This window comes from Onychomys torridus, chromosome 4, assembly GCF_903995425.1.
Source record: "Onychomys torridus chromosome 4, mOncTor1.1, whole genome shotgun sequence".
NCBI lineage: Eukaryota > Metazoa > Chordata > Mammalia > Rodentia > Cricetidae > Onychomys > Onychomys torridus.
In genome coordinates this window covers 102,988,185-103,006,501 of record NC_050446.1, presented here as the reverse complement: position 1 = coordinate 103,006,501, position 18,317 = coordinate 102,988,185, and the positions used below count along the sequence as shown (strand labels likewise).

Genomic DNA, 18,317 nt, shown 5'->3' with positions numbered 1-18,317 from the left:
AACTTTTATATCCTAAATACTGTGAAGTTTAGAACATTTCTAGAAAAGAAATAGAAATTTGAATTGGTCTGAGCATTACAAGTACTTTAAATATAAAATGTATTGAACATACGAAAGAGTGTGTGAAGTGTGTATATAGAGGATAGTGCTAACATGAATTTGGCTCCTGCTCGGGTCACCTACCTTTCACACAGTGTGACCAGTGCAGCTAGTGTCTGCTGCCACTTACCTCCCTGTGTGTGACCTTTGCCTTGCTTTCCTTTATTAGTCACCTTTATACTTTGCGTAGGGATGAGTATGTACAAGTACCACATTCACCTGAGCTGACTGATATAGCTGTAAGTCATTTATTGAAGACAGACAATGGGACTTGCCCCACTCCCTTTTTTTTTTTTTTTTTTTTTTTTTTTCTCGTGACAGGGTTCTCTGTGTAGTTTTGGTGCCTGTCATGGATCTCGCTCTGTAGACCAGGCTGGCCTCGAATCTACAGAGATCTGCCTGGCTCTGTCTCCCAAGTGCTGGGATTAAAGGCATGCGCCACCACAGCCCCCCCACCCACTCCCTTTCTAACCCCCATAATGAAACAAAGTTCCTCCTTGATATTTCTATTCTTATATCTTGGTGCACATGTGCGCATTGTTCTTTATGGCTGTGATGGACCAGAGGAGTGGATGTATCTTTTCATGCCAACTCCCAAAGTTATGGTACCAGGTTACAGCTCCGTTAGTTATGGTGAGAATCACTGCTGTCTCCTGGACTTGGCAGCTGTTAGTGTAGGTTGACTTTAGAGTTTGTTGACCGATTAGATGGATGACTAGGGAAGTGGCAGATCTAACTGAAAAGCGTCTCACCCCTTGTTTCACTCCAAGGATTCACTTTAAGAGATCTGGAGACTCTTCCTTTTGGAATTGCTCTTCCCATCAGGGATGCAATATATCACTGTCGGGAGCAGCCTGATTCAGACTGGTCAGAAGCTGTCTGCCTCTTGATTGGACGTCAGGATCTTTCCAAGCAGGCTTGTGAAGGAAATCTACCCAGAGGCAAATCTGTGAGTATCAATGTAGGAAGTTCAGCTTTAGCCTCAGATAAAGTCCAAGTGGAAACTGTCTTCATTTCCCTTTGCATCTTTACATTTTGGTAACTCTGCATATCATTTTGTCTTTTATGTTATAAGTCAGATAAAGTTTATAATCAAGCATGGGTACTGTGGACTTAGTGAATGCCCTGTGTTGCCTGGACCTTTCTTTGCTCAGAATCAGGACAGGTATGGAGTCAGCAAGCCACCAACTACATCTGTTCAGCTGCTTGTACCCATAGAAGCAGCTGATTACTACACAGGAAAACCAAGAGCCTGTGTACCATCCATTTGGCTGGCTATAGTAACAACTGTGTTCTTCTTCCTACTTTTGTTTGTTTGTTTGTTTTTCGAGACAGGGTTTCTCTGTGTAGCTTTGCACCTTTCCTGGATCTCGCTCGGTAGACCAGGCTGGCCTGGAACTCACAAAAATCCGCCTGCCTCTGCCTCCCAAGTGCTGGGATTAAAGGCGTGTGCCACCACCAACCCGGCATTGTTCATACTTTTTGAGAGATTGGATTTCTTGAAGTTAGCCTTTTATTTTTTATTTTTTATTTTTTTGGTTTTTCGAGACAGGGTTTCTCTGTAGCTTTGGAGCCTGTCCTGTACTAGCTCTGTAGACCAGGCTGGCCTCGAACTCACAGAGATCCACCTGCCTCTGCCTCCCAAGTGCTGGGATTACAGGTGTGCGCCACCACTGCCCAGTGAAGTTAGCCTTTTAAATGGGTATAAATGTATTTACATAATCCCTGTATGACAGTATCACTGAAGCCTGAGAAAGAATGCTTTCTCCACTAGGGTTAGTCTTTTAGGTGCCTTAAAGTCTCTCCTTCATTATCTTTACATCTGTTTCAGAATGGGTTCTAAGAAACCTAGAAATGAGGAAAAAAAATTTTTTTTTGAGACAGGATCTGTCTGTAGGTCAGGCTGACGGGCATAGGACTCATAGAGACCTGTGACATGCTTGAGCAAACAGTGGGAATCAGGCTTGTTCCATTAGCCTTTGAATCACCACATCATAATCAGTATGGTGTAACTGTGGGAGAATTATAGTAGGTCTCTTAACCCAACAGTTGCCTGCCTTGGACTTGAGCTAGAATCAGTTTCCCTGGGAGACCCTGTTCCAAAACACAATAGCCCCACACCCACATACCCACACACAAAGATCTTTGGCAATTAGATTTTTTTCTGCTCCTGGGAGCAATTCAGCACATAAACACTATAAATATTAATCTATAAATTATTTAAATGGCAGCCTAGGCAAGTTTATCTAAATTTAGTTTCTTCAGTTATTTGAGGCTAAATTTCAACTTGGTTCTGCTCTTTGGGTTTGTGTTCTCTAGGTAAGTTATCCATTAGAATATACATACAGTCATATATTGCCTAACAATTGCATACGTTCTGAGAAATGTCTCTGTAGGCAATTCTGATACGCAAGCATGATAGTGTTTGTAGCTGGGTCACTAGCACCATTGTGTGTGGGCTCTTGGTGGAAGTGCTATGTGGTGCATGGTTATAGTTTTTGATTAGTTATTACATAAGAATCAATATCAGTTTTTATCTGGTCATATATACCATTTTTTCCAGGCTAACATTATTGCCTCCACACTAAATGTCAGGATAAGAAAACTTTAGCATTTTAATTTGGATTTAATCTTTTATTGGAGTGTAGAACTCTACTTGAGAGGACATGGAGAGTCCATGCAGTGCCCATGGTGTTGTAGTCAGACTGAAGCACTGGGGCTGGGAAGCCCTGTGTGAGAGCACATTTGAGGTCATCAGGGTTGGCTGGCAGTCGAGGGGTTAGTCTGCTTCCTTTGTAAAATGTGTGTAGAACGTGGAAAGTGAAAACCATCACAGTCCAAGTACTGTGCACCTTCAGTCAGCCTTGGATGTGTGTGTCCTTCCAGGCTTTAGTCCTCTGCTTTGTTACTACTGAAGTAGGCATTAGTCCTGCAGTAATAGTTGCCTCATCTTCTATTCGGAATAACTCACTTTCTTTAAAATAAATAAATAAATAAAAGCGAATGGATTGTTTTAGTAGGTTCTACTCCCTGATCATGAACAGCTCTAAATATAAACGCCTGTCTTGGGTTTAGTAGAGAATGACTCCCAAGTAGGCAGTGCAGTACTTGAAAAGATTTGTAGGAACTAGACACCTAGGTGGCCAGAGGGATGACGAGGCGAGTAGGTGGGGCCGGTTTGGGTGACGAGATGATCTCCCAGTGCAGATGAGCTCAGCTTGTATGACAGTGTTGGGTGACTTCAAGAAGCCTACCAGTTACACTTACCTTAGCCTGTTTGCCCTCTCGGTCTAGGCACGCAGCTGCCTTTGAAGTCACTCCAATAACGTCTGTCACACAGGTGCTCTCCTCAGATGTGTCTTCAGGAACCGAGGCTGAGGAGGAAGATGATGGCATGAATGACTTGAATCATGAGGTTATGTCATTGATATGGAGTGAAGATCTGCGGGTGCAGGATGTGCGAAGGCTGCTTCAGAGTGCTCAGCCTGTCCGTGTCAATGTGGTGCAGTACCCGGAACTCAGTGACCACGAGTTCATTGAAGAAAAAGAAAACAGGTAAAATGGTTCATCTGCCGTCCAGTTTGTTACATTTGAGACTAGTTTGTTTGCCTTTAATATTATAACTTTTCTTTTTTAAACATTTATTTTGTGTGCGTGCGTGCGTGTGTGCATGTGTAGAGAGGTCAGAGGAATTGGTTCTTTTTTTCCACTAGGCTTCAGGAGAATCCAGCTCAGACTGTTCGGCTCAGTGGCAAGTGCCTTTTCTCACTAAGCCATCTTGCCAGCTTGGTGTTCAGTTTTAAATGTTAGCTTGTTATAATCTAGAATTACCTGGTAAGAGAATTTAAGTTGAGGAATTACTTAAATCAGGTTGGTATGTGGAGACTGTCTTGCTTGTTGATTGAGCTAGGAAGACCAACCTTGACTGGGCAGCACCATTTCATGGGCTGGACTGTCTAAGAATGAAGAAAGCCAGCTGAACAAGAGGCAGACCACTAAGCAGCATGGGTGCATTCTTTCGCCTGCTCTTGCCTGTGGCTATGATGTGGACACCTGTCTTAGAATCCTGCACTGTGACTTCCCTTCTAAATGAACTGTAACCTGGCCTTGTAAGCCAAATAAATTCTTTCCTGTCAAAGATTGCTTTTGGTCAGGGTAGTTTATCATAGCCATAGAAATGAAACTATAAAACTTACTTAACACTTTTGTTGTCCTTGCGTTTAAGAGAATTAAAAGCTAAAGCTAAAACAAGCAACTTACTTAAAGTTAAAAATCTACCTTTTATTTTAATTTTATAGCCAACCTCAGTAAAACCATACACGTTTTAAAAATATTTTTGCCTTTTGAAGATATAATTATACTCTTCCTCTTCTTGAAATAGAACAGTGTACTTCAGAGAAGGCAAATCTAAGAATTTGTAAGTGAAATATACATTGGACTCATTCCTGTGTGTCTTAAATTCAGGAGGTGATTTTGAGGTACTTGTTTGCTAATTTTTAGTGTGGTTTAAATTCACACCAGTTGTATTAGATTCTTTTTTGTTGTTGTAAAAAAATATGTAACAGAAACAACTTAGGAGTTTAGTTTTGGGAAGTATGAGGCGGGGTGGTGGAGTGGCTTTGTCTGTGGGACAGGAGTGTGAGGCGACTGACTCTCTACCCTCCTCCCCTTCCTTCATTCCCACCCCTCCTGACATCAAACCTAACTCAGTTACTTAGCTTGATTTCTCTAGTGCAGGTTGGGCTTGCATTGGGGCTCCTGATTTGAGTAGCTGGAAAATAGGTATGTGAACCAGCCTAGATTCTTTTTCTTTTTTTTTTTCTTTTATTTTTTTTCAGATTCTTTTTCTTACACTGTTTCAAGAACAGTCACCACTCATGCTTAGCTACAGTCCACTGAAAACCCTAATTTCTCTCTCACTGTTTCCTCACCACATATACTCAGGTTATTGCAAGAGCCGTGGCATAGAACAGCAGATGGCAATTAATATTCAAGGTGTCCGCCCACTAGAAGAATAATTCTCTCATGGGAAACCTCATTAGGTGTGGCCAAGGGGCTACGGACTCTGGAATATTGTTTGCTTCTGTCTGTAATTTTCACATGTGCTATTGCAATTTTTCTCTAAGTGGTTTTGAGAAATCCCCCACTGCCTGTATTGTAGTGTGTTTCTCTCATGAGTATATTCTATCTCTTGGGCACATTTTTTTTTTTTTTTTTTTTTTGGTTTTTCGAGACAGGGTTTCTCTGTGTAGTTTTGGTGCCTTTCCTGGATCTCACTCTGTAGACCAGGCTGGCCTCGCCTCGAACTCACAAAGATCCTCCTGGCTCTGCCTCCCAAGACAGATTATAATCCCTCCTAAGGGATTACAGGTGTCTGCCACCACCGCCCGGCTCTATCTTGGGCACATTTATACCTGTACATTGTCAGGAAGATGATCTCTCCTTAAGCTGTATAATTTTGGTGAATAGAAATAATACAATGATATGTTTGATAACTAGGCCTATTGTTCCATGAGGACTGTGAGATACTTAGGACCTGTTTTTTAATCACAGCTCAGGTTGACATAGGAAAATAGTTATATTTCCTAGCTTTCAGGAGAACTGTATTGAATCTTCAAAGTAACTTTAGATTATACCAGGTTCCTTGCTAATGGTTTTTAAAATAAACTATTCCCAGGAAAAGCAATCCAGCTCACAAGGACATATACTCAGTTGTTGATTTGTTGAACTAAGGTTAAAGATGCAAAGCAACCTAATTGCTATGCCAGTTTCTCTTGCTAGGTCTGGCTGATTACACAGGACAGTAATTAACTCTCTGCACAAATTCCTAACCTCAGTACTTCATAGCCCCAAGTTACAAGTTTTCTTTTTATTTTTTTTTAAAGATTTATTTATTGATTATGTATACAATGTTCTGCCTGCATGTATGCCTGCAGGACAGAAGAGGGCACCAGATCTCATTACAGATGATTGTGAGCCACCATGTGGTTGCTGGGAATTGAATTCATGACCTCTAGAAGAACAGCTAGTACTCTTAACCTCTGAGCCATCTCTCCAGCCCAAGTTTTCTTTTTTATGGTCTAAAGTTAAATGAAGGATAGAAAAATACATTTTAAGATTTAAAATGCTTTTAGTGTCACTTGCCTTGGAGAGTGCAGAGTAAGCTTAGCTATGCCCCTGCCCTTGCCCTGCAGCTTGTATGCATGCGCGTGTGTGTGTGTGTGTGTGTGTGTGTGTGTGTGTGTGTGTGTGTGTGTGATGGGATGATATGTCTCCCAGCTGCAGCAGCCTACACTCTCCTTGAAGACACAGCTCTCCCTGTAAACAATCCAAGTCTGAGAGAACCCAACATTTTTACTATTATTAATCACAAAATGCTAGTTTAAAATATGTAGGATATAATCCATGATTTCTTTATTCTTCTTAGACTTCTCAGTAGTTTAGTTTCATAACTCTTTTAAAATCCTTTATAATATTATCTCTTTAGTTTAATAATGAAATGACTGGTTCTTTGCAGCTGCAAATAACAGCCCCACCAGTTAGCAAGTTGAGATTTATTACAGGTGAGTTGTTGGATGACTGTTTCTTATCAAATGAAATGTGGCCATCAAATGTAACTTCTGTATTGCCTGTAGTATTCTGTTGGGTATGGATAGCTAGCTGAAAGGACAAAGGGATACAGAGAGCCAACATGAGAGAATAAAGAAAGTAACCATCAGAATGCGTGTGAACTCATTCACTTCCTAAAAAAAGCCCTCAGATAAAAGTCCTAAGTTTTGCTACACTGCGGCTTTCTCTTGAAGCCCTGTCAGCAGCCCAGAAGCTGGTCTCTCAGCCTGTAATAGGTTATTACTTGAAATTGAGAGTAGAACACATAGTTAGGAGCAGGGGCTCATCTAGTAAGGCTTAACATCATTCCTGGATGAACTTGGCTAAATTACTTAATCTGTTATTTTATGAGTTGCTTTAGCTGTAATAGACATGATTGTAACAGTTACACCTCATCAGTTGTTCTTTTACAGTCAATTCTTTTACATAACATTTGAAATATTTCATAGTGCATAGTAAAGCTCACTGTAGTCAGCCATTGTTAGCAGTGTCTTTTTTCTCTTTAATCTTTTAGTGTAGTGGTTCTCAACTTTCTAATGCTGTGACCCTTTAATACAGTTCTTCATGTTGTGGTGACTCCCAGTCATAAAGTTATTTTCGTTGTTATTTCATAACTAATTTTGCTACTGTTATGAATTGTAATATAAATATTTGATATGCAGATAGTCTGAGGTGAATTCTGTGAAAGAGGTTATAATCCACAGGCTGAAAACCACTTGTTTTAATATATCTGAAATCAGAATGTATCTTTTGGTCAGTCGATGTTAGTCTAATTGGAGACCTTTTCTTAGTGCTTAATGGGATCATGAAGCATCCTGTTAGTGGCCTCATGCAATCAGGGGCTACAGCATTAGTGCTGTTGCTTTAATTTTATGACTTTTGCAAATGGAATTGATTATGTATAAAGCTTTCACTTAAACTTTTTGTAGGATCCAGCTTCATGGATTTGAATTTCCTGTATCCCCAGTTATAGTACTGCTATAGTCCCAAGGAATGTCAGAACATTAGAATGTTAGAATCCTCTTTAATGAGCTAGAGAAGCAGTGCATTTATGTAATTAGGGAGCAATCACCTTGATGAATATTTTTGTCTGGAGAGTGTCACTTCTGTGTTAGTCTCTGCAGGTCCTTTCTTTAGTCTCAAATGCAATATTTAAAAGCTTTTCTTAAGTAGAAATGCCTATTTTCAAATTTTCTGTTAGTTTTTGTCCTAGGGGCCTGTCTAGAGGGAATTCAGTGCAGAAACAAGAGTGAGGTGTTAGTTTTTCAGTGTGACCAACAGAAGCCATTTTAACTTTGAGCATATTGGTGTTTTGATCTGGTGACTATTTACTTCCTTTCTTTGTGTATAAAACATGGAAGTAGTGGCATTTTCGAGGCAGTATGGGTACAAGGAGTGTGCTATGCAATCCTGATTGGTTTTAACAATTAAAAACCCAGGGTCAGATATCCAGGGTGAAAGCTGAAAGATCAGAGAAACAGAGCAGCCAGGCACCAGAGACTTCTTACTTTTAGGAAATCTCAGACCCAATAGGGCATCCTGTCTCTACAAATCCTCAGACTGAGTGGGGATGCGGGGAGGATCCTGTCTCCACATGCCTTATATTCCTGTCTCATCTTCCTAGTGCTGAGATTAAAGGCATGAGCCTCCCATGTGCTGGGATCAAAGCTGTGCACCACCACCATTTCTCTTTTAGATCTGTTTCTCTCTTAGACTGGTTCAATCTTGAGTAGCCCAGGGTGGTCTTGAACTCCTGATCTTCCTGCTTCCTCCTCCCAAGTGCTGGGATTAAAGGTGTGTGTCACCACTGCCTGGCCTCTATGGTTAACTAGTGGCTAACTCTGCCCTTTGATCTCCAGGCTAGCTTTATTTGTCAGAACACAGACAAACTATCACACAACAGGAGTGAGAGTAGGATCTGTGTGTACTGATGCAGCTCAACTGAGAGTAACACCAAGAGGAGCCATCTTTAGACCAGGCTAGCATCAGTCGGGGTACCCAGGAGAACTGGGTCTTATTCAGAGCAAAGGCAAGGTGTGTCTGCTTCAGCATCCCGATGAGGTTAAGAGTTGTGAGGGGAAGTGGTGATCCTCCCATCTTGGGGGAGTGGGAGGGGGTTTGTGAGGACTTGATTGTGTGTATTAGTTCCTCTGCAGTAATTACCTCCTGTTAGATTCCAGCTGTGAACTCTGTTACAGTCTGTGTGTTGTTTTGTGTTTTTATTATAGACTGCTCCAGTTGTGTCAGCGAACTATGGCCCTTCCAGTGGGACGAGGAATGTTCACCTTGTTTTCTTATCATCCTGTTCCAACAGAGCCCTTGCCTATTCCTAAATTGAATTTGACGGGTATGTTAAACTCTAGGCTCATTGACAAAGGACTAATTCTGCTGTTGGATGTCTTTCTGTACACTGTAAATATGTGTTGCTCTCATTGGTGGATAATAAAGCTGTTTGGCCAGTGGTGAGGCAGAATAAGGTTAGGCGGTACATTTAAACTGAAGATGGAGATGAAGAAGGGTGGATTTAGGGCACCCTCCAGCCTGATGCCCAAGGAGCAACATGCCAGCAGACCTGTGATGCCACAGCCACATAAAAGTACACAGATTAATAGATAGGGATTGATTTAAGATGAAAGAGCTAGCTAGTAGTAAGCCTGAGCCATAGGTCAAATAGTTTGTAATTAATATAAGCCTCTGAGTGATTGTTTTATAAAAACAGCTGCTGCATGGTTGGGACCAGGCAGGACAGAGAAACTTCAGTCTATATTGGTGCCTAACATAGGGCAAGAATTCCCACATCAAACCTGAGAGCTTTACCAAGAGCAGCTTCCTAGTTCATGTCGCTCATTACAGGCTGTGGTGCAGAGATGCTAACAAGGCAGGCTTGAGTGACAACATGGCTGACTCCTGTGGTCTCTCACTGGCTACGATACAAAGAGGCCTCTCCCAGCTGCTCCCTGCAGGTGTGGGAGTGTCCACTGGTGGTTTTCAGTGCTGGCCAGTTCCACACGCTGTTGTGGCCAGTGTGAGTGCCAGGGAAGGCTGGAAGTGGGGCTCTTTTGAATTAGTTTGGTTAAAACTGAAGCAGTGCTTCTGTGCTCTCATTGATTTGACGCATTAAGAGCGCTGTAGTGACTGTTAAAGCCCAGAACCACTTGTGTTAAGCCACTTCGAGGAAGGGTCCTTTGGCTCATGTTTATGGGGGTCCAGTCCATTGTTGCAGGGGAAGCATGAGGGCAGGAACAATCAAGAAACACACAGGAGGGGCTATAAGCCTTGAGTGCAGCCTTCAGTGGCTCAGTTCCTTCAGTGGCAGTCACACCCCCCAGATACCACAGTCCTCTAGAACGGCACCACCAGCTGGGAACCAAAAGGTAGGTAGAGTATATCTTAGTTCTAATTTTGCATTTTATTGTGATTATTTCACGATAGAAAACGTTCAGAGAATTATTGTTGATAAAGGTAAAACAATTTAGGACAGGGTAAGGTGGCACAAGCCTTTAATCCCAGCACTTGGGAGGTAGAGTTCCAGACCATCTTGGGGTTACATAATAAGATCCTGTTTTGTTTTGTTTTAATGTGAGGCTTGAATTTTAAATAATCTTTTTGTTGTTGTTGTTTTTCGAGACAGGGTTTCTCTATGTAGCTTTGCTCCTTTCCTGGAACTCACTCTATAGACCAGGCTGGCCTTGAACTCACAGAGATCCGCCTGCCTCTGCCTCCCGAGTGCTAGAATTAAAGGTGTGCGCCATCACTGCCTGACTTTAAATAATCTTAAAGTCTAATATGTACAATATTTAGATTCTCTTCAGACACTCATTCTTCTGTGTATATACATGCTACAAATCATTCATCTCTACTCAGAATTTGTTTTCAGTGATGTTTTAGATATCTTTAAATGGTATTTTCAAAGTCTAAGGATTTTGGTAGCTTTGTATAATAATCAGTATTTATTTTAAATATTCATCACATTGCCATCTTGGCACAGTGGATATCACATCAGTCTTATAAATGTCTGTTGATGAATTGAGATAACATAAGCCATTCATAATATAAAGATTTAGTCATGTCTGTGTATACAATATGTACCAAAACCCAAAGGAAGTAGAAAGATTCATACTGAACTTATAAACATTTAATTTATATCACTTGTGGGCCAGTACAGTAGAGAAAGTTCCTTTCTAGTTTGCTAGGTAACTTCTCTGTACACAGACACTTTCTGTTTTGACACAGTGTCTTTCTATGTAGCTCAGACTGACCTAAAAATTTCTATTCTCCTGCCTTGGCCTCTTAAATGCCAGGATTATAAGCATGTGGCACCACACTCAGTTGAATTTAGCATTTTAAATAAACTGGTGTGTGTGTGTGTGTGTGTGTGTGTGTGTGTGTGTGTGTGTGTGTGCGTGCGTGCGCGCGCGCACATGGTTGCCTATGGGGTGAAAGAACAGTGGTTGATCCCCTGGGGCTGTAGTTGCAGGTAGTTGTGTCACCTGATGTGGATGCTGGGAACCAAACTCTGGGTCTTCTTAGAGCACAGGAAGTGGTCCTAACAGTGCACCCATCTCTCCAGCTCCACATTTGGCACTTTTAGTATCTCACATATGTTAGCTACTTATAGATATCCATGTGCTGAGGCATAGGCATATGAAATAGAGATAGGACAGATTTCTGGAGGTCTTTGTCTCTTAAAATTTGCTTTGCTTTAATATCTAGACAACAATATAGGAGTGAATGTTTGACATGAACACCAGTGTCCTCAGTCACCTGTTGGAATTTGTTATTCGTGGGGTTAAACTGTGACACTGATCTACCTTTAGTTTCATTCTGCCTTCCTGCAGTTGCAAATATGCAGAGCAGCGAGAGCCCTGACTAGGGGGTTGGAAGTTAAATTGGTGTCAGTTATTGTATTGCGTGTTAGTAAAATAGACCCTGCGGTATTTTAAACTATACAGTTTGTTGCTTTGAAGACAGCTTTGTAACTAACTCTAAACCCTGAATGGTCTGGAACTTTATATAGACCAGATTGGGTTCCAGTTCACAGAGATCTACCTGCCTTTGCCTCTGGGGTTCTGGGTTTACAGGCATGTGCCACCATGCCCAGGCGATGTATGTATGTATGTATGTATGTATGTATGCATGCGTGTGCATGTTTAAAATATTTATTTTATGCGTATATGTGTGTGTATATACATACACACACACACACACACACACACACACACACACACACACACACACACATATATATATATATATATATATATATATATATATATATACCTGAGTGTATGTGAACCATGCATGCGTGGGATGGGATCCAAAGAGATCAGAAGAGGCATTGGATCCCAGGGAACAGAGTTACAGAGGGTTTTGAGCTGCCACATGGGTGCTGGGAACGTAACCTAGGTCCTCTGCAAGAGAAGCAAATGCTCTTAACTGTTGAGCCATCTCTCCAATAGGGGTTTTGAATGCAGTAAAGGCAACCTTACTTCAAAGGCCTGGGTTTTAATTTTGTAAATTCTCTTAATTTACTTCTTTGTTTGCCTAGGGCGAGCCCCTCCAAGAAACACAACTGTAGATCTCAATAGTGGGAACATCGATGTGCCTCCCAATATGACAAGCTGGGCCAGCTTCCATAATGGTGTGGCTGCTGGATTGAAGATAGCCCCTGCCTCCCAGATAGACTCAGCTTGGATTGTTTACAACAAGCCAAAGCATGCCGAGTTAGCCAATGAGTATGCTGGCTTTCTCATGGCCCTGGGTCTGAACGGGCACCTTACCAAGCTGGCTACTCTCAATATCCATGACTACTTAACTAAGGTGAGAACCTGTCATCCATATGTCTGGCATGGTGTCACACATACTCACTGCACCACCTCTTACTTGTCTCCTTGCACTGTTTGATTGCTGTACCTCTAACTGTGTTCATCTCAGCAGGAAACTTAGTCCTTCTAAAGTGTTAATGATGTGTGACCCTTGCTCGGAACCATTCACTCACCCTCCATTGTGCTGTCTGCTTTGGGCCGTCTGCAGCCATGCCACTGCTCTTCCTTTGGGTGTCCCACTTCCTACCACTTTTCTGGCTGATGTGTTCAGGTTCTTTAGAGCTTCCTAATAAAAAAAATTATTAGTCTCCTTTAAATAGTCTCATATACTCTCTTCTGGCTGATGTGTTCAGGTTCTTTAGAGCTTCCTAATAAAAAAAATTATTAGTCTCCTTTAAATAGTCTCATATACTCTGTATTTGTAAACAACTTTTAATTGTGGGTTTTTATGTTTTTAATTTAGCATATTTTCCCCCATTAGAACACTGTAAGAGCTGGGACCACATGTGTTAGTTTTCCACTATACTCTCAGTGCCTGTCATGTAAAGATTCTTATTGAAAGAGGCTGGCATTATTTTATCTAAAACTACCTATGGGGCTGGGGAGATAGCTCAGTTCATAAAGTGCTTGAGTGCAGACATGAAGACTTGAGTTTGGTTCCCAGCACTCACCTAAAAAAAGCCAGCTGTGACGGAGCATGCTTGTAATTCTGGTGCTGAGAAGGTGAAGGAAAAAGGATGTTGGGGTCTTACTGGCAGCCATCCTACCTGAATGTGAATCTCAGGTTCCAGTGAGAGACTAGGCTTCAAAAACTAAGATGGACAGTTTCCAAGGAACAACATCCAAGGTTAATCTCTGGCTTCTGAAAATATTACTTGCATACACACACACAGACATAGACATACACAGAGACACAAACACACACTCACACTCACACTATTTCAAGAAAACCATATTTGTTCTGGTAGTGTCTGAGTTTTATTTTGTTGCCTTTGTAGGGCCATGAAATGACAAGCATTGGATTGCTACTTGGTGTTTCTGCTGCAAAACTTGGCACAATGGACATGTCCGTTACCCGGCTTCTTAGCATTCACGTTCCTGCTCTCTTACCCCCGACGTCCACGGAGCTTGATGTGCCTCACAATGTCCAAGTGGCTGCGGTGGTTGGCATTGGCCTTGTTTATCAGGGCACAGCTCACAGACATACTGCTGAAGTTCTGTTGGCTGAAATAGGTATGCAGTTAATAGTGCTTAATCTTTACAGGTGTACATTTTCCTCTCAAACCTACACCTGTAGAAACTGATGAGAAAATTAAGGAAAATGAAGAGTAGCTTTTATGAGTACAGAATGACCAGATAATTATTTAAAAGGAAAAAAAAAAAAAAGCAAAACTCAACAAGTAATGTAGCCCGGGCGTCTGTTGCTGTGTAGGTGGTAAGCCTGGATTGGCAGGCCCACTGCTGAGCTTGAGTGGCCACAGTGAGTGTGCCATTCATCTCACACAAGGCAATGTCTAGCAGTGACCTGCACTTAAAACTAGATTGTGTGGATTCCTAATGTCACATTGTTTTCTTCTGTTGGGACAAGAACACTTGAAAAATAATGAAATGATTGTCTCCTGTACCTTATACACATCACATGCTTTTCAATTATGTTTTAATCACTGGTAAAGTGTAAAGGATTCACATCTTAATGTAAATGTTGTGCAGTTTTTACACTTGTATTGTTTAGGGAATAATGATGGGAGTCTGTATGTCCAGTGGAGGTACAATTTAAAAAGTATTTTGGTGTGTGATTGGTTGAGTCCATGGGTGCAGAACCTACAGATAATGAGGCCACTGTACATACAAGTGACAAAGTTTAACTTATAAATTAAAGTAACAAATTAACAATGGTAAATGATGTTAGAGTAGGATGATTATAATGCTGTAGTGAAGTTGGGCATTTTTATTTCTAGAATTTGGTGTTTAATGTTTTCAGAACAGTGTTGACTACCAGTAGGGAATCCATGGAAAGTAAACTTTGGAGATTTCTGACCCAGAGTGTGTAAGTGAGGATGGATTATCCTTTAGCATGATTGCATCACATAGCTGTTGCTACCACACTTCTACATAATGAACTACAATTAAATTGGCCTGCTGGCTCTGCTTTAGGCTGCAGATCTGTGGTTTGGTTGTTCTGGTTCTGCTTCACCTGTTCTAGGACCCAGACTAGAGGGTATATCTTCTTTGTGATGTGTATGAAGGAGACTCAATAACAAAAGTTTCAGTTCTTTGCTGTTGTGCCAGTGAAGGACCAGGCCACATCTGGCAGGTCCACCGAAAAGCTCTTTGATGGAGTGGGTGTACCATAGGACAGTGAAGATTAGGGCTGAGACTTTGATAGTAGACGTTATTCACAAAGTGGAAACATTCCTATACCGAAATATAGTGTAGCATAAATTATGGGTCTGAGAAAAGTACTCAGAAGGTCCCCAGCACTGCTATTTAGAGCTTGTTCATCTAGAGCAGTGGTTCTCAACTTTCACAGTCCAAAGGGTGTGAAAGATACACAGACACACATAGACAGAGACACACACCCTCAACCATAAAATTATTTCATTGCTACTTCATAACTGTAATTTTCCTGCTGTAATGAATCATACTGTAAATATCTGATGTGTAGGAGATATGTGCTAGTTGAGAACCGAAGCATAGAGTTAGAATGGAGTGCTTTTAAAAGTATGAATTTTTACCATAAGCACACATGATATTATATAGAATCAAATGAAAATCTTAAAACATAGTTTTTAACCTAAGAGCGTAAATAAGTACACATTTTATTTATTATCAGTACTTGAACATTTTTAATCACATCTAATGAATACATTTGAAAATAAAAATAAAATTCAAATAGTTTTATTTTCATTTATCTTTAATGAAAAGTTCTTTAAGAGTAATTGTCTCCTTTTTTAAGTGTTGGAGTAAGCTCCATTGTGGAGGTCAGAAGATAGTTTGCTAGAATTGCTCTCCCACCATGGTATCCTGGAGATGGCACTCAGATTGCAGGCTTGGCAGCACATCTGGCCAGCCCAAAGTAATTTTCTCTTTAAAAACTATAATTCTTACTTCTTGGCAACTTTCTGGTAAAATCCAAGTTTTCATACTGTTTGAAAGTCATTGCTGATAGAAGCTTTGATAGGTATATTTAAGAACCTTTGGGAGCTTTAGATGAGCTGGTAAGTTGGCCACCCTTTGGACAGTGTCTTTATCTTAAGCAATTGGGAAGTGAAGTCTCTAAAACTTTTACAAGTTGGGTTTTCATAGGCTGACTTGACCTCTGTTTCTCTGTCCTCCGTAGGGCGGCCCCCTGGTCCGGAGATGGAATATTGCACTGACAGAGAGTCCTACTCTTTAGCTGCTGGCCTGGCCCTGGGTATGGTTTGCTTGGGGGTGAGTAGTCAGTCTTCCCCTGCTTTTAGCCAGGACGTCTGCACATTGAAAGGAACAACCTTAACACATAGTCTTGAAGGCCACTCGGCTCTCCTGTCACTTAACCCAGTGCCCAACCTTTTCTTCTTTCTGGATTCTTTTTTCAAAGTTTGCAGTGGAGAAAAATTACAGTGAAATGAGACTTTAAGATTTCTTTCCTCTGACTTGTATGTGTTTACAGTTAAACTATAATATTTCTCTTTTGTGTTTATTTTATGTGTATGAATATTTTGCTTTCATGTATGTCTGTTTACCATGTATGTGCAATGCCTGCAGAGTCTAGAAGATAGCATTGGATCCACTGGAACTAGAGTTACACATAGCCACCATATGGGTGCTAGGTACTGAACCCAGGTCCTCTGGAAGAGCAACTAGTGCTCTTTACCACTGAACCATCTCTCCAGTCCTGAGATTCCTTGAAAAAAGTTCAAGAGATAAGATGAAGAGTGATAAATCGCTCTGGAAGAAAGTAGGGCTGGAGAGATAGCCCAGTGGGTAAGAATGTTTGCTGTGTATGTGTGAGAACTTGAGTTTGGATCTCAGTACACACTGAGAATGATAGAGCAGGATACCCAGCATCCTCCTGTGGCCCCTGTGCATACTTATACACTTACGTACATGTGTGTATGTGTACATGCACATACACCACACCCAGACACATAGGGTTATTCACACACATACAATGATCACACTTCTCTTTCTCTCTACATATACATGAATAGAAAAATAGTGAAAATATATGATTAGAAGCCTTAAGAATCTGTAGTAATTGCTAGAAATAGCCCTAATCTTCCTTTACTGCTCCGTTTAACACTGTTCCAGAGAGTTGCTATAGCAGCTCTTGCTTTGTAACAGAATGCAATGTCAGGTTAACTCATCTTTAACTCCATCCAAGAGATGTCTACAAAACTACCAAAAACATTTCATGTAATTACTGTTTTTTACTTGGAATGTGATTGCCTTGAAAACCCACCAATGTAGTGTTCTAGTCAAGCTAAATGATATTCAAAATGTTGACATGTGAGCTAAAGAGGCAGGTGGTACTGTGTAAAAAGCATCATACTGTGAGTTGGGACTGGAATTTTGGTCCAGACTATTGGTGAATCTGATAATTTGAGTATATTAATGTCTGTTGGTTAAACAACCATATGACTATTGAGCAGAACTGCTGTGTTTGACATACAGTCCTGCCATTTAGTAGCTAGGTAGGTAACCTTGAGCTGGTTAAATTGCACCTCCCTTTCCTCATTGTAAGTGAGATTTTTACTGGTAGCTGTTCATTAGTGTCCTAGTTTTGTTCTGTTGGTCAAACACTGACCAGAAACTTTAGATGAGGACAGATTTATTTCTGCTCACTCTTCCTTTCTGGGCAGGAGCTCAAGTCAGGAACCTGAAGCAGAAACATGGAGGAGTGCTGCTTGTTGGCCAGCTTTTTGGCTTGCTTACAGGCTCATTCTTAGCGAGCTCTGTTTTACAACCCAGGAAACTGCCTAGGGACGGTGCCTGCCACTGTGGGCTGAGGCCTCCTTCATCAGTTGATCATGGAGGCAGTCCCTACAGGCATGTCTACAGGCCAGTCTCATCTTGACAGTTTCTCACCTGAGGCCTTTCTCTTAGGTGAATCAAGGCTGTGTCAGGTTAACAAGTAAAGCTGACTATACAAATGGGGTTGCTGACTACAGCAGAGTTGAACACGATACTGAATAAACATTCATTAAGTTATTGTGGTTGTCTGAACAGAGCCACTGGTGCAGTGATCATACTCAGCTGTTCACAGTTCAGGTTTTTAATACGGACTCAGTCTTTTCCTTTACTCTGAATGTAATTCGTCTTTGACTTTATGTGTTTTATGAAATGAAAGTATGTAGATCCAAGTGTAAATTATAATTTTTAAAGAATTAATAGCTTGACATTAGTTAATGTGTAAAATGTTTATTGTAATTGGAAGAAACATGGAAATTAAAATACCCTCTTCTGAAGTCTATCCCTTTGTTTACTATGGGTGTGTGTTACTGATTTACTGCTGTAAGACTTCTTTTCATGTCAGTTATTTGCTTTTTCCAGCATGGCAGCAATTTGATCGGTATGTCTGATCTCAATGTGCCTGAGCAGCTCTATCAGTACATGGTTGGAGGTCATAGACGTTTTCAGACTGGAATGCACAGGGAGAAACATAAATCTCCAAGTTATCAAATCAAAGTAAGTCAAATCAGAGTTAGAGATCAGAATGCCACAAGCTGAGAGGGCTAAGAGGCTAGCTTCAAAGTAGTGGTTCCTGACAACAGTTATAAGTGTGCTGTTGGTGTGTCAGCC

General features: G+C 41.0%; 1 protein-coding gene across 1 annotated transcript in view; it reads left to right on the top strand.

Annotated features, from left to right (window-relative positions):
* Positions 1–18,317, top strand: part of Anapc1 (anaphase promoting complex subunit 1) — an 86,783-nt gene that overhangs the window by 39,391 nt on the left and 29,075 nt on the right. Inside the window, exons 25-31 of the mRNA XM_036184293.1 lie at positions 870–1,048; positions 3,440–3,654; positions 8,937–9,055; positions 12,257–12,528; positions 13,532–13,766; positions 15,874–15,965; positions 18,069–18,203. Coding sequence (XP_036040186.1) covers positions 870–1,048; positions 3,440–3,654; positions 8,937–9,055; positions 12,257–12,528; positions 13,532–13,766; positions 15,874–15,965; positions 18,069–18,203 — 1,247 coding nt within the window. The remainder of the gene's footprint in view (positions 1–869; positions 1,049–3,439; positions 3,655–8,936; positions 9,056–12,256; positions 12,529–13,531; positions 13,767–15,873; positions 15,966–18,068; positions 18,204–18,317) is intronic.